General features: G+C 39.7%; 1 protein-coding gene across 1 annotated transcript in view; it reads left to right on the top strand.

The window, feature by feature from the left end:
* Positions 1 to 223: 223 nt before the first annotated feature.
* LOC308696899 (retinoic acid receptor beta-like) overlaps positions 224 to 22,478 on the top strand; it is a gene marked incomplete at both ends in the record, with an annotated part of 373,837 nt that continues 351,582 nt past the window's right edge. Inside the window, one exon of the mRNA XM_081375840.1 lies at positions 224 to 356. Coding sequence (XP_081231966.1) covers positions 224 to 356 — 133 coding nt within the window. The remainder of the gene's footprint in view (positions 357 to 22,478) is intronic.

Genomic DNA, 22,478 nt, shown 5'->3' with positions numbered 1-22,478 from the left:
AGTGAACCTCTGTCGCTAACCGGAACGGGACCGGTCACAACACCGAGCGGAACCTTATTTATCGGGATGGATCGCATTATTTTGTTGTCTGGTGACTGTGTGGAAACAGAAAGAGATTCGCGCGTACCAAACCATAGTGAGAGTTTGATGGAGTTTCTGTGAACAACTGAAGGGCAACCAGATTGTTATCTTATTCTTTTATTCTTCAGTGAAAAAAAAGTGCATGATGTTTGACTGTATGGATGTGTTATCGGGACACATGCTGGAGTTTTACTCGTCCAGTTCCTCGTCATGCATGTTGCAGGAGAAAGCGTTCAAAGCGTGCTTCAGCTGGCAACACCGACGCAACAAACACTGTATGTCTATACTTTCATTAATTTAACTATCAATGTTTTATAATGATTCATATGCATGACGCGTAATTAATGAAAAATCAGCCTTTTATTGCCGTTTGCAAAAATTCATTGTATAACAAAAATTCACACCATAACAAAAAATACCATCGTAAGACTACGGTAGTTCAGTTGTATTATATCAGAGTACCAAGGTAATACACTGTTATGTTGATCACTTACCATGATAATATGTTGGACATTTGCCATTGCATTTTTTAAACATGTAAATACCATGGTTTATGATAATGGTAATCATTCGGTAACATGGTATCTGATAGCATTGTATAAGTTCCATGAAACTGGCATCTGATACATCATTGTACCATGGTAAAATCCTGGTCCTTTTTTGAAAAGGTTTGCTCTATACACACACACACACACACACACACACACACACACACACACACACACACACACACACACACACCTGACAAACAGTTTACTATGATAAAAATGATGATACAATCAGGGCCGGTTCTAGACATTTGGAGGCCCTAGGCAAAATTCATGTTGGAGGCCCCCCACCCCCAATAAAAAACACTTGAAACAAATATGATTCCTAACCTTTTTATTTATACAACATTTAATTTTAAATTTAGTATATTTTTACTTACACAGTACATAAGTTTGGACAAATTACTATTTTTAATGTTTTTGAAAGAAGTCTCTTATGCTCATCAAGCCTGGATTTATTTGATCAAAAATACAGAAAAATAATATAGTGAAATATTATTACAATTTAAAATAATGGTTTTCTATTTTACTATACTTTAAAATATATTTCTGCGATTCAAAGCTGAATTTAGTGTCACGTGATCCTTTAGAAAACTTTATAATATTCTGATTTATTATCAAATGTTAGAAATGGTGCTTAATTTTTATTTTATAACATGTGATACTTTTTTCAGGATTTTTTGATTATTAAAAAGTTGTTTTAAAAAAGTTTTCACTATCACTTTTATATATTTAACACATCCTCGCTGAATATTCCTGTTTTTTTCTGTATTTTGATCAAATAAATGCAGGCTTGTAGAGCATAATAAGAAACTTCTTTCAAAAACATTAAAGATAGTAATGGGTCCAGACTTTTTACTGGTAGCTACTACATCAAAATTTATCTAAGGTAATCTCTTTTTTGTTTAATGAAGATGTTATTGTTCTTGTTGTTATTTTTAGCTGTTTTATTCAGTTTATTCACAGTTCCAGAATCCCACTTCAGTAGATGAACATGAACCTGCTTTTATAATTGTTTTCATAGCTGCGTTATGGGCAGGATTTTTCCCTCCCATTTAATCAATATCTGCAGATATTGTCATATTATTAATATCAGTAATATGATATTATGTATTGCATTGCTACCTTAAATATGCTATACACAAATCAAGTGGAAGAGAAAGATACGATCGCTACTGAGCAGGAAAAAAATTCTAATCTAATATTCGTATAGGCTATGATGTCAGGGTATTATCTAATCATCAGCATCAGAATATAGAAGATAGACCCATAGATATGAGATCCTTTATTTGAAACATTTAAAAATGTTGCAGTGTGTTGGTTTTTTTAACTTTGAATACAAACGTCTTGTCTTTTACTTTTGTAGCTTTTTACTAGTCAGCTCCCAACGCGATGTTATTCGTTGTACGCGCAAATTCAAAGCGTCGCGTCTGGGCACGTTAGACGCTCGCGCTCTTTTAAACTCGTAGACTAGACAAACAAAGCGGTGAATGATTTTTCCAGAAATACGCTGATCTACAGTAGCCCACACGTTTATATTTAAAATACATTGCAATCACTCCAAAATCGATGACCTGCATTTCGAGCTGTGCTTCTTTGCGTGCCTATTTAGGCTTTTGCTTCGCACTCGTAGCACCTGATGGATGCGTTCGTTGACCGCCTCTGATCGCCGCTGACGTCCCCTCGGACTAAACTGGCTGGCGCCTCTACAGTCATGGGCTGGCGTTAATGTGACGTAATGTAACAGTCTATGGTTAAGATAAACATCGTCACTATTTTTAGTTAATTAATACATTTTGAAATAAATTGTAGATAGGACATTTGTACATTTTTTTTGTTTTTTTTTGTCCCTCTGTCTGGGCCCCATCCCGCCAATCGGGCCCTAGGCACGTGCCTAGTTTGCCTTTGCGTTAATCCGGCTCTGGATACAATTAAAAATGATACCATACATTACTGATAACAGCAATACATATTCATCTTAAGTATTAAAAGTATTACCACATTATTACTATGTTTTCTTTTTGTACAATAACTTTATATGTAGTACAATGCAATTCTAAAATGTTGGCACATACAGTACATTTGGCAATTAATTAATTAAGTAACCATAAAACTAATGAATAACATGTACTTTACATTTAATTATTTTATGGTGCAGCTTGTAGTTAAAAATTGTTATTGTTTAAAATTATTACAAAAAATAAAATATAATATAAAAAAATATTAAAATAATTACTAGTATTTGTTGCATGGATAATGTTTAGTAAAGTGTTACCAAACATTTTAGTGATCAGTTAATGTTTATGGTCTAATTAATAATTAAATATTAGGTACCTATAGCAGAATGTTATTAAATTAAATGTTCTTGCTCTAATATGTACATGTCATAAAGCTTCTCACTTTCTCCAAGCCTGAGATACTATATTTTCCACTCATATTATATGGTGTGTAGCCAAAATCTAAATACCTAGAACATGCCTATGATGTCCAAAAACACAAGCCACCAATTTTTTTAGATACAGCCAAACACTACATATCTGCACGGTGTGGACTGGAAGCTGTTTCCCATCTATGATGGTTATGGTTTAGGAATGTGCTCTGTAAACATTCATGATTTTGACACCCACTGGCTCCAACCCACACTCAGACAGACAGATATACACAAAAACAACTTTTAAACATGGCTAACTTCATAACACAATATATATATATATATATATATATATATATATATATATATATATATATATATATATATATATATATATATATATATGAGTTTGCTTGAGTGCTCATTTATTGTGAAAGCATGTCCTCCACGCAAATCATCCAAATGTCTGTGTGGTCCTTTACCATCAAAAGCATTATTTATTTTTATTTTTATTATTTATTATTTATTTATTTTCCTCACGAATGTTGATGGGGAGGCCCAGGCCGCCGCCATACAAATGTCGTGGATAGAAATTCCGCTGGACCAGGCCCACGAAGAGGCCATGCCTCTAGTAGAGTGGGCTCTGATACCCAGAGGGCACTGCAGGTGTTTGGAGGCATAAGCTGCTGCAATCGCGTCCACTATCCACCTGGACAGGCTCTGTTTCGAGGCGGCAAGACCCTTGGTGCGTTCGCCGAAGGAAACAAAGAGCTGCTCTGAACGCCTGAAAGCGGCTGAGCGCGTGATGTAAACTCTCAGCGCCCGGACAGGGCATAGGAGGTTATCACTGTCCCCATTATCGGATGCTGGCAGAGCCGAAAGGGAAATGACTTGTGCCCTAAAAGGGGTTCCAATCGCTTTGGGGATGTAACCGTGTCTCGGTCTGAGAATAACTTTCGAGTCGTTCGGTCCGAACTCAAGACATGCAGGGCTAACAGATAGCGCGTGCAAATCCCCCACACGTTTAACTGAAGACAGAGCTATCAGAAAAACGGTTTTAAGCGACAGGTACTTTAAATCCACGGATTCGAGCGGTTCAAAGGGAAAAGCCTTCAGGGCCTCCAGGACCAAGGACAGATCCCAAATAGGAACCGAGGGGGGCCGCGGGGGATTCATCCGTCTAGCTCCTCTGAGGAAGCGGATAATGAGCTCGTTCCTTTCTATTGCCTGGCCGCGCGTCGTCTCAGCGAACGCTGCCGATAGCCGCCACATACACTTTGAGCGTGGAAGGGGACCTGCCCTTTTCCAACAGCTCTTGTAGGAAGGAGAGCACCCGCGGGACCCCGCATGCGCGTGGATCTAAGCTCTTAGTAGCGCACCATTTAGAAAACACCGACCATTTAGACGCGTAGAGCCGTCTCGTAGAGGGGGCTCTAGACTGTGTGATCGTGTTCACGACCCCTTCTGGCAGGTCAACGGGTATCTGTTGATCACCCATGCATGCAGAGACCAACGTTCTGGATGGGGATGCCAGATCGATCCACCGGCTTGGGAGAGGAGATCCTTTCTCACCGGGATCGGCCATGGGGATGAGTGCGACAGCCTCACTAGCTCTGGGTACCAAGTTTGGTTCTCCCAGCGCGGGGCTATAAGAAGCACTGAGTGGTGCGTTTCTCTGATCCTCGAAATGACCTGTGGCAACAGGGAGATCGGAGGAAAAGCATACAGCGGGAGGCTGGGCCATGTCTGGGACAGCGCGTCCTCGCTTTTCGAGAAAAATTTTGGGCAGTGAGCGTTGTCTTCCGATGCAAAGAGGTCGATCTCCGCTCTGCCGAATAGGCGCCAGAGAAACTGGACTGTCTGGGGGTGCAGCGACCATTCTCCCGGGGGAATGTTGTCCCTGGACAGTCTGTCTGGACCGACATTCAGGTGGCCCGGCACGTGCGCGGCTCTCAGCGAGCGCAACGAGCGGTAAGCCCACACGAGAAGGCGTTCTGTCAGCTTGCACAGATTCCTGGATCTGACACCGCCCTGTCGGTTCACATAGGATACCACGGACATGTTGTCCGAGAGGACTAGCACATGGTGATCCTGTATGAATGGGAGGAAGCGCTTGAGCGCGTTCTCGACCGCCATCATCTCCAAACAGTTTATGTGGAGGCATTTTTCCTGGTCTGACCACAGGCCAAAAACCGGTTTGCCCTCGAAAAGAGCGCCCCAACCTGAGGTGGAAGCGTCCGTCGAGATAACTTTGCGGTGTGAGATGGCTCCCATTGTCACTCTGCGCATTCGTAAGAGACCCAGCTGAAGCACTGCTGCAGCTGAGGCCATACAACCCAGCAACCTCTGAAATGTTTTGAGAGGTGCGGTGCTGCCCGGCCGGAAGGATGCGGCCAGGCGTCGAATGCAGCGCGTGCGCTGTGTCGACAGGCGGGCCGTCATTGCCACAGTGTCCAGATCCAAACCCAGAAAAGAGGTTGATTGACTGGGCACTAGCGAGCTCTTGGTCCAGTTGACCGTAAGCCCCAGGCTGTCCAAGTGGCTTAGAAGCACTGTTCTGTGGGCGATGAGTTCGGCCTCTGACTGTGCTAGAATCAGCCAATCGTCCAGGTAGTTCAGAATTCGCATTCCCCGACCCCTCAGGGGAGGGGTCGTAAATTGCACTTCGTAAATGTACGGGGTGCCAAAGACAGGCCGAAAGGCAGGACGGTGTACTGACCGTCAAAGGCGAATCTCAAGAATGGCCTGTGACGGGGTATTATCTGGATCTGAAAGTACGCGTCTTTTAGATCGAGAAATATAAACCAGTCCCTCGGGCGAATTTGCGCAAGAATTTCTCTGGTTGTGAGCATTTTGAACGGTCTTCTCATAAGAGCCTTGTTCAAGATCCAAGATTGGCCTGAGAGCTCCGTCCTTCTTGGGAACGAGGAAATAACGGCTGTAAAAGCCCCACTCGCTCATGGAAGGGGAAACCGGTTCTATAGCCCTTTTGCACAGAAGTGTAGCTATTTCTGACTGCGACTGACATTCTCATTGGTCGACCAGTTGCATTTTTTTTTTTTTTTTTACCAGTAAAGAAATTTTCATTGATTTACTCCTTGATATTTATTCCTTTATAAGCAGTTATATATTACTGTATTCTAATAGCCTAATGTTATTTCGACATAATATGTGTGCGTGCAACAAGCTAGATGTGAATTTGTAAATCCGGTGACGAGTTCATTGATTTTTATTAATAAACTAGTGTTTTCTGTCGGCTGCAAAATATGAAGTTGACGATCGCCTTCTCCTTAGTGAACGAGCCTACAGAGAGAAATGCACATAGTGGATCATAATCAGCCTATTTCTTTTTTCTTTTTTAATTATTTCGTTTAAAGACATTTCAAGCTTTGTTTATTTGATGTATTTCTCATGTCTGTGTGAGGCATACACTTAGTTTCGTTAAGTTAGGATAAGATGCGCTCCAGTTAACGTGCATGTGACCGCGCGGGCGCCCGATTTTGTCTGTTATACCGCATTTGCTTCTTATTTATTACAAAACAAAACGAAAATAAACCTATAGGCCTTCCTTCTATACAGCCTATTATTAGGATTGTTTTTTAGGCTATTTGGGTTTTTTGTGTGTTTGTTTTAAAACGCCTAGATCGGCTGGACAAAAGTTAACCCATTTGAAAGTAAAGAAGAACAGCCTGTATAAACGAGAGCTTTTGTTAGGATTTTTCATTATTTGGCAGTTTTAGTTGTTATATTTTTTGTAGCGTGTGGTGTGGTCAGGTGCACGATTGTGACTGTCACTATAGACCTAGGACAGAGCTCCTCACTTTGCAGTTCAAAAAATCACTTAATTTTCAAAGAATTGTAGGCCTGTTATTATTATTATGGTTTTATGTCTTATTGAATTTTTTTTCGTTGTTTTATAAATGCTCTATGACAATTGTTTAATAAATGTTCAATCAAAATGCAAAACATCGCGTTTTTTTTTTTAGTCGACTAATCGTTGCGCAGGACCTGACTTTGGTCGACTAAGCATTTCTTTGGTTGACTACAGCCCTAGAACATACAGTGTGAGGCACGACGCTTGAAAGCGGTGTCGGGGGTGAAGTATTCGAGAGGATGTGTGAGCGCATGGGAGCGCGCACAGCATCTGTATTTATAATATGACCAGTCGTGAGGGGTTGTGTAACAGAGCGGGCAGTGAGTAGGTGTGGGCACAGCGGGGTGGACACGTGACCTACATTTAACGCTCGAGCGGCTTCTGCCTGCTTTATGCGAGCGGGCTCTGTGAGAAACACGGGGTTTATGGTGCTTGTGTGCAGAGGTGAACACAGATAAGTGGGCACATTTACTGCATTTGAAACACATACAGCGCGAGCAGGCATAATGCTCTTTTCGAGATTTCTCTGGGTCGCCGTGAAAACGGCGGTTGTGTGCAGGCGAGAGGGTGAAGTCACCGGCTCGTTGGCTGCGAGATGAGTGTCTGCAGTAACCGTAGCAACGGGGACTGACAGAGCATGAAGCTTTGACGATGGTCCGGCCGCGGCGGGACACGATCGTCGCTTCTTTCCTCGGGCTAGGAGGTTTTTGCAGGCTCAGGCTTCACCGCGATCCTCTGCCGGGGTCCCCGGGGAGGAGGCGGCCTGACGCGGATGGTCAAGCGAGAGCAAGGGCGGTCGCCCTGTCGTCGCTGCGAGGACGGAGGTCGAGCTGGGCGCTGGGCAGAGCTTTGCGCAGGCTGGTCACAAGGACGGCGTGCAGCAGGCCTGGAGCGCAGAGGCAGAAACAAATTCATCGCATGTGTGGTCTTCTGAACCTCCGAAAAGCGGTCCACGATCCCGTTTACCGCTGGGCCGAACAGGCCGGTGGGGGAGAGGGGGGCGTTAAGGAACACCGCGCACTCAGACTCCCTCATATCCGCGAGCGTGAGCCAGAGATGCCTCTCTGCGACAGTCAGAAAGGCCATGCACTGTCCAATGGCCTGGGCAGCGGATTTCGTGGCGCGAAGGGAGAGGTCCGTCGCGCTCCTCAAATCCGTGACGGAAGCAGACTCCGAACCCTTCTCGTCCAGATCACGGAGGAGGTTATCTTGGAGAATCTGCAGTACGGCCATAGAGTGGAGTGCAGATGCAGCCTGTCCGGCGGCCGACGAGGGCTGATGTGGTCCTGCAAGCCTTAGACGGGAGGGCAGCCTTTGAGCGCCAAGCAGAGGGCAGCAAAGGTGCGCTGCGACCGCCTCTTCCACGGGGGGAATGGCATTATACCCCTTCTCAGCGGTGCCGTCAACCTGTGAGAGCGTCGATGAGGCGTGTGAAGAAACTCTCGCGGAGAATGGAGCATTCCACGATTTAGAGAGCTCGCTGTGAAGCTCAGGCAGGAAGGGTGCGGTTCTGGACGCTGGCTGTCGGCGGCGATGATGAAGGAAGCATCCGTCGAGTCTGTTCGGTGCAGGCTCCTCAGGAGTAGACCAATCAAGGCCCAGCTGTTCAACAGCTCGCGTGAGGAGGCGTAACAGTTCCGCGTCCTCGCCCGCTCGAGTACAGCCCGAATCCTGGAGCGGCGCTTCTTCCCAGCAGGGACAGGCGGAGCGACATCTTGGTCAAAAACTTCAAGTCGAGCCCGCAAGGTCGACATTGAAAGTTCCTCACACTCAGGGCAGCCGCCCGTGGAGAGTGCGGTGGCGGCGTGTTTGCGGCCCAGGCAGAGAGCGCAGATGAGGTGGCGGTCTCCGTTGCTGAGCGGGGCGCGGCACGAGCTGCAGGAAAAACGGGGCATTTTGAGAAAAACGCCCCGTGCTCTTTTAGAGAGACAGAGAAAACGTGTGTCGCAGTAGGCGAACACACAGCAGTAAAATATGACGACGGATAGCGTAGCAGGCACGGAAGGCTGAAGGCGGCGAAGGCAGTCGGCTTCTTCAAGCGCTGTCCTCGGCTTGCTGGTCGCTGGTTTCAACGGCGGCGGCTCTCAAGATCCAGCGATGCAAAGAGCTTCGCTGAAGACAAGAAAATCAGAAATTTAGCCTGTGAGCACTGGTTATATACACGCTGGCCACACCCATTCTGACGGTTAGAGGGGTGTGGAATCCTGTGATATACTGTGCACACAGTATAACTTGTGAACAGGTGTTTCATGTCATAGCTGTTACTAGTAGTAGTAAACTGATTATTTTTTTAATGGTCGACTTATAACTAGACAGTGGGTGATCTAATGTTGATATAGACTAATACTATTAGAACAATTGTCTCTGATTTTTATTTATTTATTTATTTATTTATTTATTTTTACTTTGTACCAGAATTTGAAAAAGTAACAGGTAAAAAAAAAAAGTAAATAAAAGTTTTATTGCTTTTTGCTTTTATTTTTTTGTAGGACATGAGAAGATAAGCCAATGAGGTTTGTGGTAAAACTCAAAATTGGCAAATATTGGCCTAGTAGTGTCATTATATACATTTATTGACCACTTGTCAGTCACTTTTTACAGTATTGTGTATTTTAGCATAGCTGGAATTAGGGCTGGGCGATATATCGATATAAAAAAATATATCGATATAGTTCAAATTTACGCTTTGATCCTTGCTCCCCGCGCCCCCGCCCCTCCTTTTCCACTTTGCGTGCGTGTTTAGTGCATGTTATGTTATGAGAGGCGAATCATGAATACTTCAGAAAACCCAGCACAATAGGACCAGGCAGTGACATAAGTGTACGCTGAAATAAAGTCTTTCACCTCAGAAAAACGGACTTTCTTGTCCTGTCAGCCATTATCCTGTACTCGTAACGTTACCGCACACTCTTCAATTACACGCGCAAATGCGGCGGCGCGCGCTATGTATCGCCTCACTGTATATAAAGTGCGAAAGAAATACGAGCATGCAACGCCGTTACGTTGTAAATTACACAAAATAAAAGTAATGCAGGTATGATTTTCATTCTGTTCATCAGGAGCAGTTTCCATGTTTCATTATTGTTAGTATTGTGTATTCACCATGGTTACTGTCGTTTCCATATTAACCCCAAAATGCCACTTTATTTTTCTTTGTGTTATTTTTTATATTTTTAAATGACTGTAGTGGCTCATACCAACATTGTATTAACAAAAACTAGTTTGGGACTGCTATTTAATCGCTTTAGCGTAGGCCTAATGTTTATTTATTAGTATAGTCTTTAATTTTGCTCTCACTTTACGGAAAAAAATATCGGGATATATATCGTATATCGATATTCAGCCTAAATATATCGGGATATGACTTTTGGTCCATATCACCCAGCCCTAGCTGGAATGCTGCATTGACCATTGTATCAGCATCTGGAATATCTGTTTTATAAAGTCAACCAGATTTGAGAAGCCTGTCACATATATCGACTACTATTTTATTTATCTAATTTAAAGGTGCATTGCGCAACATTTCATGTTAAAAATACCCGTTTTTCTAACCCATACATGCTTGAACAATTGCCTGATGGGCTGAATGAGCCCTTCTCTGATCACTGCGATTGCCTCTATAATCCTGTACAGTAAAATAAATAAGAGGGATTCGGGTCGGAATTTGAGACTGGGCCTATTAAATTGCCTATATTGCAGTTTCGCTTGTCGCCAGAGGGGGCATAGTTCTGCAAAAACTCAGAGACTTGCGTAATGCACCTTTAAGCAGTTCAACACACCAAATTTGTGTTGGGCTCAAAACAACAGTATTCCCACACCACTAGTCTGTCATCAGAGCTCTTAGCTATGTTTGAACCCTTTAGCCTCAGCATGTGAAAACATCATAAGAGGAGTTTGGAGATTAAAGCAAGATATTTATACAGCTCCCTCCATTACGCTAGTGTGATATGTGCTAATTACAACCATTGCTTGCTTGCTCTCTGTCTTTCTCCCTCTTTAGTGCTTCACAGGCAAACTTGAAAGGCAATAGGCACAGTTTGTACAGCAAGCTAATTTTGTGGTTCTGTGATGTGACGGCTGAACGGTGGGAATAAAAAAGCTCTAAAACAACTTAGAAATTGGATGAAGCTGCATGTAATATGTAGTTGATGGTTGGACTTGCTATTACTATTTCTCATACTGCACTGAAAGTTAATGAGTTAATTTGAATAAAGCCCTAAAATCTGTTTTAGCCTTCTTGTCATTTCACAAGAACAAAAATGTAGATTGTAAACTTAAGTTCTTGGTCAAGTTAATTATTTAAATTCTCTTTTCTAAAATACAAAAATACTGCTACTTTTAAGTGTTTTTTTATACATAGATTTAATGCCATCTAATAATCTAGCAATGTTCACACACAGGATTTTTTAGAAGCTCTTGGACACAGTTGCATCTCTATGTATGTACTGACTGGATGTGGATTATAATTATCAGTCATAGCCTGTAGTGTGTGTTGTAGCACGTGTGTTGTTTTAGGCGCCGTACATTGCGGAAATTTCAGTTTATTGCTCTGGCCACATCTGCACTCCTCATGCCTCCCTGTAGCAGGACTATCAGGAGTCAGTAGGAAGGTATCTTTACTGTCCAAAGTTTTTGTAACTGACCTTAATTGTCTTCTGCCTGTAAACTGATTGGGCCATCAGCTTGTCAAATGAAGTCAAGTCACCTTTATTTATATAGCTCTTTTTATAATACAGAATGTTTTAAAGCAGCTTTATAGAGATAACAGGAAAATAATGCAACAAAGTTTGTTTCTAGAAGAAAATAGCGTCACAGTCCAGCTTAAGTAAGTTCAGTGATGGTTCATTTTTGTTGTAAAAAAGTGATTAATTTAGTTAATTTATACGTATATATAGCCGCTCTGGAGAAAACAGTGATGTCATCGTCAGCTTAGTTAATTTCTCATATAATGGTGTCAATGCAGGCAGATCAAAAATATTGTTGAATATTAAATAAAATGTCCCCAAGCTTGTGCCAGCAGAAACGCTCTTTTGGCGTTAAAAAACTACTGCCAGGATTTACTAATGACACGCAGTGAAAAATTATTGCTGAAAAGGCGTGGACATAGTTGTTTTTGCGCCTGACCTTATTGCCTATACATTTGTAGGAGTTTCCCTTTTAGACACAAAATTTATGGGAGGAAAGTATTTGAATGAATCATACAAGGTGATTTAAGGTTTGTGCTAGTCAGTTTAATGGTATTTGTGCCATTATTTACCGCCCCAAAAAAGCATTGCTGAGTCCCAATTCGCATACTATCCGTCCTAAATAGTATGCGAAACTAGAATTAGTACGTCCCAAATCGTAGCATGTTGAAATGAGTATTCCAAAGATACCCGGATGGTCTACTATTTCCGGTTAGAATTCGAAGTGCAGATCAATGCACACTCTAACGGCTAATATTGCCCACAACCCATTGCGTGCGGGAGGAGCTTTGCGGTGATGATGGTGATGTAAACCTGGCAGTCGGATGCAGCAACGGAGATGCGCCCTCAGTTTTTAAGTGTAAGAATTCAAATGTTTAACCCTAATTAAAGTTATATTTTATTGTCTCGTAATATTAATGGGTTTATGTTGTGCCAAAAAAGTACCGTGTTTATCTTGTAGGGTCCGATGAAGATACCGAGCGCCTCATTGCAGGCTACAAAACAATAAATAAAAAGGCTCTAGTACAGTGTCATGCAAGTGTCTTTTTTTATGTATTTCTTTTGATGTTTCTGTCTGACTTATTTGTAGTAATACTGTGGCTGTACATATGTTAACTTTATCAGTCCAACCAAAGAAACATGCTTACTACACTTTTACTATAGTAAAAGCATGGTTCATTTTCATCGGGGTATTTTTAAGTATTATACATAAGTATAAGATTAAGTATAAAATACGTTAAATAATAGTTACACTATAAACTTTAAATATTTTAACTCAGAAAATAAGTAGCGCTAGCTTTCGTTAAGTTACACACATTTGCACATGAACGTCAGAACCAGCCGCCTCACAAACGACCTGCGTTTGGTTGATCTACGACGACGCCCTGTTTCACTCCTCAATTTGGTAAACACATTGTAAATGTATTGTGGAAAAAAAGATGGGAATAGTAAATAAAATTATATTGGATATATAAGAATGAATGAAATGTAAAATGTTTTGTTAACAGTCGCGGTGTGCGTAACTAGGCAACCACGTTCAAGTTCACGTTGCATGACGTCATCGAAGTATGTCCCAGAACGTGCATACTTTTTTGCTACACACCCAAAAGTATGTACTTTTTTTGTGATGAAAAAGTACATACTTTTGAGTGTGTAGCAAAAAAGTACTTTTAGGTCGTAGTATAAGTAGGCGAATTGGGACTCAGCACATGTCTTAAACCAAACGCTAATTTGTGCTGCTCTTGGTAGATTCCCTGGCCCTCATGTGATCCTGCCATGTGTTCTGTGCTGTCATGTTGTCATTGGTTCATTGTGCACAGGTGTGTCTTGTTCAATCATTAGTCTTGTTTGTATTTAAACCCTCATGTTTGCCATGTGTCCTTGTCAAGTATTATTTCCATGTAACCTCTGTTGGTAAGGCCATGTCCTTGTTTTGAGTTTCATGCCATGCCTTTGTTTTATGTTTAATCTTGTTTTGAATAATTACTGCACTTGGGTTCTTCCAACTTGTCATCAGTGGAACTTGATTACAGAATACTTGACCACCCATGAACCCAGTAGTTTGTCTCTTGCGCCTCTGCCAAGGCGACCAGGCCATTGAGAACTATGTTGAGGAGTTTTGTGCACTTTGCCACCAGGTGGGCTTTAATGACACTGCACTCAAAGACATTTTTCGAGCTGGATTAAATGAGCACTTGGTTTACACGCCAAAGCCTGAGTCACTCTGTAATCAAGTTCCACTGATAGCAAGTTTGAAGTACCCAAGTGCAGTATTTATTCAAAACAAGATCAAACATAAAACAAAGACATGGCATAAAACTCAAAACAAGGACATGGCCTTACCAACAGAGGTTACAGGGAAACAATACTTGACAAGGACACATGGCAAACATGAGGGCTTGAATACACACAAGACTAATGATTGAACAAGACACACCTGTGCACAATGAACCAATGACAACATGACAGCACAGAACACATGGCAATATCACATGAGGGCCAGGGAATCACATGACAAGACAGGAAACATGACTGACATGAAACATGAACCAAAACAACCTGTGACAAATATTTTTACTCCATCTAATTATATGTAAGTGTGAACTAGTGAATTGTTGTTGGCGTAATCTGCGATAAACATAGTGTATAATTAAAGCTGCAAGCAGCCTTTCCGGGGCCAAGCCCTTCTGGTTGTTTGGCTTGTTTGGATACATTATTTTTTTACTAGGAATCTTTTGAACATTGCACAATTCACATGGTTTAACATTTGCTACACATTGGAAATGATTTAACAATCTTCAAAGTTAAAGCCTTTTGCTTTACTTAGTATTTGGTTTACACTCATACACTGTGGTTTGCTTAATAATTTTACAGAGACTTAAGATGTTGAAGGTAGAATCGCTGTAGCACAATGCGGAGCCAGAAGAGCAAAAGATTAGTAGAATGCTTGAATACAAGAATCGACTCGACATAATACACAATTTTATGTAGTCATCCTACGCAGGATTCGAACCTCCAACCAGAATGGTTTGGGACTCATAGCACATGGATTAACAGCTTGCGCCACTTAGAGGACATAGAGTTACAAGCTGCAGAGGAGAGCATTCAGTGTAAGAATGAGCACACAAAATCATGTTAACGAGATTAGCATGCTAAGCTAGCTTAATGCTAACGTAGCTTATGGTTATCCTGATAGCTGAAGAGCCACATTAGAAAGAATGGCATTTGGTTAGCATGCTAACCAATAATTATGCTAAGCTAACTAGCATAAGACAACAAACAGGGTCAAATTCAGAGAGGAATATCATGGGAATGTAGACAACTATCAAAAATCTGTTCAGTCATTTCTGTGCGGTTCGGTCTAAAGAACATCTGATAAAATTTTGGACAAAATTGAGCAAGATTTGAAGGTGTAGTGAAAAAACAGTTTTTCATTTGTTCCAACATGGCGGACAGTCACATTGTTGGAAAATGACAAATGAGACATTGTCGGAATTGGCATAGACCAAGGAACGTAATGACATAAAGCAATCAAAATTTGAACAATGTTTTCAAAAGTTAAGCATTTTTGCAAAAAACATAACTCTGGAACACTAGGTGGCGCTGTGTTCAAACTTCTCAGGTACCTTCAGGACATGGTGTTGATCATCCCTACCAACTTTTGTGATATGTCAAATAGTTTAAAAGATATGTCAATTTATGACAAAATTCAAAATGGCGGACACATGGTTCATTCGGAATGTGTAAGAAAACACATTTCTAATTAAATAAGAAGAAAGATTAATGTAAGTATTATCTGGGTAAAAATAATTCAAGTGACAATTCACAGCTTTATAAATGTTCAGAGAAAGAGCAAAATATATATTTATCTGGGTTATAGGTAATTCAGAATGTATCAGTACTGAAGGGTGATAGTTCAGCCCTTATAGTAGTATTTATTTTCATTGTAACAATTCAAAGTTCATTGCAGTGCTGAAACAATTGAATAAACAAGACAATGTATCTGGAATGTGGAAACCACAGTCTTTTGGTCAATCGCATGTCATTTACAACAGTAACATGTGGTTGGCCAACACATTGCAGTTTCTGAGTTCTTGGTTGGGAACAATTTAAGAAAAAAAAATCTGGTTTAACCATTTTTGTGCAGCTCATTTATAATTTGACTGAAATTACACACTAGACATTTAGACCAATAATGGAAATTTTATAGGGGACTAAAATTAAAGTACAGTTCGTATGAAAAGAGGATTAGTTGGAGTTTAAAAACAAACCAAAATTTAAAGCAATATAAATGGAAGTACAGGTACAAAGATAAAGAGGACAAAAGTTAGTGACGTATTGCATTTATTTAGAAGGAAATCAATTTGGGTGAAAAAAAAAAGTAACCATCAAAAGTAAAACATTGATAAAGAAAGCAAAACATTGATAAAGAAAGCATCCTCTATAGTTGCAAAACTTAAACATTTAATCAAGTAGGAAAAAAGCATCATAATTAAATCATTTTATAGTAATGTATATTTCCATTACAAATTTTAGCAACTAGAAATGGGGGAAAAAAACAAACAAACATTTTAACTATTGAAAAGTAAACCCCTATAGATACACATCTACACATTTTTTTACAACAAAATACAAGTTATACAGGCTATATAGACTTATCACAAGTTTTGTTTTTTTTACAAAATTGTTTGTTTTTTGTTATAGGTCTTTTTTGCGGGATGAAAACTGCAGCAGGTTCTTGTGATGATTCAGTTTCTCCAATTTGAAGAAATTGTTCGTCGCTTGAATGTTTGGTTCTGTTGCAGGAGTTTTTTGCGGGATGAAAACTGCAGCAGGTTCTTGTGATAATTGAGTTTCTTCAATTTGAACAAATTGTTTGTCGCTTGAATGTTTGGTTTCTGTTACAGGTGTTTTTTGCGGGATGAAAACTCTGGCAGGTTCTTGTGATAATTCAGTTTCTTCAATGTGAAGAAGTTCCTCATCAGTATCGTGGTTGGGTGTTGTTTGCATTTGTAGAACCTGCATGTTGTGTGTAAATGTTACGGTTAAACTGTTCATGGCCAGGAACAGCTGTTCGATGTTCTGGGCATCGGTGTGGTTCAGGTCAAGTAGTGGTGCTAAAAATGTCTTCAAAATGGGATTTGACACTGTTAAAGAGAGCTCCGTTTTGTTTTCTTTAAACTCAAAAATGCCACCGAGTTTTGTGACGTAAGCGGTGCCACTCCTTAACATTTTGCACTTTGTGCAGCGGTGGAAAGCAAATTGCGGAGAAAAATCTTGCTGAAGAGTGGCACACTTTGGGCAGTGTTTACTAATGTTTATTTGGACACCTTGCAAAGCAGAGGTGATGGTTTTGTGAGAAGTAATTTCGTCTTCAGACATTTGGTGAAGTGGTCCAGTAGAAATTTGAACTTTTGAAGGTGTAATTGTCGAGTGTCTGGTTGATTGTAAAAAGGTTTTTTGTTGGTACCTTTTTGTCATTAAGTTCGTAAAGTCATACGAATTCCCTTGATGGACGTCATTAATAAAGTTGTCCCACAAGGCAATTTGAATTCCTCCGGTTTCATCATTTATCCAACAGTTCATTACCTCTCCTTCAGTCTTGTTAAAAAATACATTTTTAACAGACTGTATCTTTGTTACTTTGGCTTTTAGTGTGGGTATCTGTACACAAAGAGAGTGCGAGAGAGAAATCAGTCATGCCATTTGTTTTCAATGTACTTCAACTTTTAATTTGTATGGAAAAATGTTGTGCAACTTACATGATGCTGTGCATCTAGGGTTTTCATTTCGGCAATGGTGGAGGGGTATAGTTGCTTTGGGGGTTTATGGGGGAATGGTACTTGAGTCACTTCGAGTGTTGTAGAGCTGGTACTCTGGATATCATATTTTGTGTCATTGCTGTCTGGAAAATGAAAGAAACATTTTTAAAAAATTAGATGACAAGGAGGCACATGTGCAATCACTTACATTTTACTTAAAATACCATGTCATTTTTTTTAAATACTAATAATAACAACAAACAAAGCATTGTGAGTTTGTAATAAATGTTGACCACGTCACAAAAGTAAACCGAAACCATGTATACAACTATATACGTGCCTCACAGACATGAGAAATATATTAATGGAAAGTTTGAAATGTCTACTTTAAAAAACATGAACTGATTCAAATCTTAAACACTTTCAGATTATGTAATCTGCATGAAACAGTTTCTTGTTTTTTCAAGACACATTAATTATTGTTTGCAGGTGCACCACAGCAAGCTTTATGCGTTTGGGCACTGATTAGTTGATTATGTACATAGGGGATTAAAGGCTTATGATTTATTCATATAAATGTGCTATCCGTTGACTAATTGCTTAAGTGAACAATTGCTAGTTGACTAGAAAAATCTTAGGCAACCAAAGGAAAAAAAAAAAAGTAAAGTAACTGATGGGATCACAATTAAAAATGACTACAAATAAAAAGTGGAGTAAAATATACAAGGTATACTTACTTGGAACTTTCTTTGCATTCATGAGTTTGATTGCAGAGCAGTTTCTTGCAGCATTGTTCCATGAGGTTTGTTGATTACACTGAAAGATGACGGTGTGGTGGTATGTGTCCCTGTCGGTTTGTAGTGAAGCGGTGAAGTATTTGCTATTAATTTTAGATAGTTTTATGGGTGATACAGAATGCACGTATCCTGAAATTGAGTCTGGAAGTTGGTTCATTTTTCTCTCAATTTTGTTTTTCAATATTTCTGTTCTTACAGTGGAAAAGTTCTAATGGAATTCTTTGCAGGATACTCTGGTATTTAACATAATTCACAATTGATTGGGAATGTACCATTACTAATTAAAACAGATTGAGTTGGTTCATAGTTAATTAATTGGAGTGTGTCATTCGTTGATGTTGATTTTAAGTTTATTAGTTAATTAAGGTCTTTAGTGGTAAGTTGTGGATAGATTAATACCTGTAAGTTAATTGGCTTGTTTGTCATTACACTACATTTGATTTTTGCCTGTTATGTATTTGTGGTATAGGCAGGTAAAAATAATACACCGATTTATGTATAGTTTTTTATAGATATTTACAAGTATTGTGCAATAAAGAAAAATGACAATGATATTTTATGGAATTATTTCTTTATTCATTTTAGTAAATATAATTTTTGTGTGGTAAACTTTGAAAAGTTGAGTGACATGTACAGCAATGATACTGGTATGATGAAACTGTCTGTTAAGTCTGTGTTACTGCTGTTGTTGATATTATCACTGGTCCAGACAAAGTAATTAATATGAATCAAAGCAGTCAATGTTTTGCATACAATGCATCAAATAGAGATTGTGGTAAGTCTATTCAATATTAAGTATCAGTTATATCCATTGAACAACAAAATTCCCTTAGCGGTTTTAGTTAGTGTGTACATTTGGAGTATTAAAGTATTGATGGGTTATTATGTTTACTTCATTTCTATATAGATGAGTACTATTTATTTAATTTTTACCCAAAATGAGGTGATATGAGAATTATGCAGCATGTGTCATGTAATGTCTGTTTCATTCATACATGAAGTTAGAGGGCGCCCTTGCCTAGAAAGTGTTCAAAACATTTCAGAAAATCCTTTATATAGCATTTAACGATCGGTGCAGCTGAATAACATGCAGGTAAAGACATTCTGAGGGATGAATGTTCAAGATAATAAACAAACTTTTATGAAGATATATGTTTTTTGTTATTACAGCCACATCCTAAATATGTGTTTTAAATTACTTCACCGTACATTTAAGCTCTTTATAAGTGCGTTTCTTGTGACAATAATTAATTCTGTCTTGGCAACAAATTGCGAAGTGTCTGCTTTCAAATGAGGCTGAAAAGAGGTGGAGTCATTCGTCTGTGTTCCTAGAGCAGGTGAGGTTGATTCTAAGATAGATCTAAGATAGGTCAGAGCAAAAGATTAGAACAATGCTTGAATCAACACAATTTTTATACTAATCCAACACGGGGTTCGAACCCACAACCGGAACGGCTCGGGATTAGTAACACATGGTTCAGCAGACTGCGCTACTCAGAGGACGTACAATCACAAACTGCAGAGGAGAGGCTTCAGTGTAAGAATGAGCACACAAAAGCAAGTTAACCAGATTAGCATGCTAAGCTATCTTAATGCTGATGTAGCTTATGGCTTATGACGTGGTACATCCAATCCTGGCAAAATAGATATCCTCAGATTCGACATGCAAGGAATCGATAGACACCAATTTTATGATTTTGTGACAAATGGTTCACAAGTTACAGCCTCTGAACCAATTTTGGGTCGACCTTGTTAAATTTGATCTAATCTAATCCCAGTGTAAGAAACATTAGTACAGCTCTTACCCAGCTAATAAAGGAGCTCAAATGACAATTTATACACAATTTCAAAGTCGCCCCACACTGGTCTCGAACCCACGACCAGAATGGTTCGGGATTCATGACGCATGGTTGAACAGATTGCGCCACCCAGAGGACATGTTTTACAAAACTGCAGAGGAGTGGTTTCAGTGAAAGAATGAGCACACAAACGCAAGTTAACCAGATTAGCATGCTAAGCTATCTTAATGCTAATGTAGCTTATGATGTGGTATATCCAATTCTGGCAAAATAGATATCCTCAGATTCGACATGACGCAAGGAATCGATAGACACCAATTTTATGATTTTGTGACAAACTGTTCACAACTTACAGCCTCTGAACCAATTATGGGTCGACCTCATTAAGTTTGCGACATCATAACTTTTTTTTTCCAGTATAGCAAAAAAATCGGGGACAGTACTTTTATGCGTCTCAGTCCGAAGATCATGTTTGGACAAAATTAGACCAATTTTGAAGGAGGAGTAGCGAAAAAACTGTTTTACATTCGCTCAAATATGGCGGCCAGTCACATTGTTGATAAATAACATATGAGATATCGTTGAAATCGGCATAAGCCAAGGAATATATTGACATAAAGAAATCAAATTTCAAGCAATGTTAGCAAAAGTTATAAGCGTTTTTTCAAAAAACAATGATATCTCTGGAACACTAGGTGGCGCTGTGATCAAATTTCTCAGGTACCTTCGGGCCATGCTAATGATGATCCATACCAAATTTGGTGAAGAAATTTCAAATAGTTTAAAAGATATTGCAAATTATGACATCATTCAAAATGGCGGACACGTGTTACATCCCATCATGGCAAAATCGATATCCACGGATTTGTCATGACCCAAGGAATCGATAGACACCAAGTTTATAATTTTCTGACAAACTGTTCATAAGTTATTGGCCAAAATATGCATTTTCCATATCTCATGACCCGTAGGTGGCGCTGTTCCCAACTTTGGCATGGAACCTCAGATCATGCTTCCGATGAAGTGTACCAATTTTCGTTTCGATTGATCAAAGTTTGGCCGAGCTATAGCTTCTGAACCAATTTTGGGTCGACCTCGTTAAGTTTGCGACATCATAACTTTTTTTTTTCCAGTATAGCAAAAAAATCGGGGACAGTACGGCTCAGTCCGAAGATCATTTGAGTACATGTTTGGACAAAATTAGACCAATTTTGAAGGAGGAGTAGCAAAAAAACTGCATACTGTACTTTTCAAAATGGCCACTACTGTAATGGGCGGAGTCTTAATGTAAGATATTGGTTCTGATCAGCATGATGAGATGAATCAGGTGTACTAAGTTTCATTTTTCTAGATCAAAGGGTTCAAAAGTTATAACCATTTCAATGTTGAATTTTTGAACTGCTGGTGGCGCTATAGAGTTGGACCTAGAGACTCAAAAATTGCTACAATTACTTTTCATTACCATCACTACAAGTGTGCCAAATTTCATCATTTTCCTATGTATGGTCCATAGGGCTGCCATAGACTTCAATTGGCGGAAGAAGAAGAAGAAGAAGAAGAAGAAGAATTAAAGCTGCAAGCAGCCTTTCCGGGGCCAAGCCCTTCTGGTTGTTTGGCTTGTTTGGATACATTATTTTTTTACTAGGAATCTTTTGAACATTGCACAATTCACATGGTTTAACATTTGCTACACATTGGAAATGATTTAACAATCTTCAAAGTTAAAGCCTTTTGCTTTACTTAGTATTTGCTTTACACTCATACACTGTGGTTTGCTTAATAATTTTACAGAGACTTAAGATGTTGAAGGTAGAATCGCTGTAGCACAATGCGGAGCCAGAAGAGCAAAAGATTAGTAGAATGCTTGAATACAAGAATCGACTCGACATAATACACAATTTTATGTAGTCATCCTACGCAGGATTCGAACCCCCAACCAGAATGGTTTGGGACTCATAGCACATGGATTAACAGCTTGCGCCACTTAGAGGACATAGAGTTACAAGCTGCAGAGGAGAGCATTCAGTGTAAGAATGAGCACACAAAATCATGTTAACGAGATTAGCATGCTAAGCTAGCTTAATGCTAACGTAGCTTATGGTTATCCTGATAGCTGAAGAGCCACATTAGAAAGAATGGCATTTGGTTAGCATGCTAACCAATAATTATGCTAAGCTAACTAGCATAAGACAACAAACAGGGTCAACTTCAGAGAGGAATATCATGGGAATGTAGACAACTATCAAAAATCTGTTCAGTCATTTCTGTGCGGTTCGGTCTAAAGAACATCTGATAAAATTTTGGACAAAATTGAGCAAGATTTGAAGGAGTAGTGAAAAAACAGTTTTTCATTTGTTCCAACATGGCAGACAGTCACATTGTTGGAAAATGACAAATGAGACATTGTCGGAATTGGCATAAACCAAGGAACGTAATGACATAAAGCAATCAAAATTTGAACAATGTTTTCAAAAGTTAAGCATTTTTGCAAAAAACATAACTCTGGAACACTAGGTGGCGCTGTGTTCAAACTTCTCAGGTACCTTCAGGACATGGTGTTG

Source organism: Scardinius erythrophthalmus, assembly GCF_964197995.2.
Source record: "Scardinius erythrophthalmus genome assembly, chromosome: 10".
Taxonomy (NCBI): domain Eukaryota; kingdom Metazoa; phylum Chordata; class Actinopteri; order Cypriniformes; family Leuciscidae; genus Scardinius; species Scardinius erythrophthalmus.
Note: the sequence above shows the minus strand (reverse complement) of the source record. Positions and strands in the feature narration are given on the sequence as shown.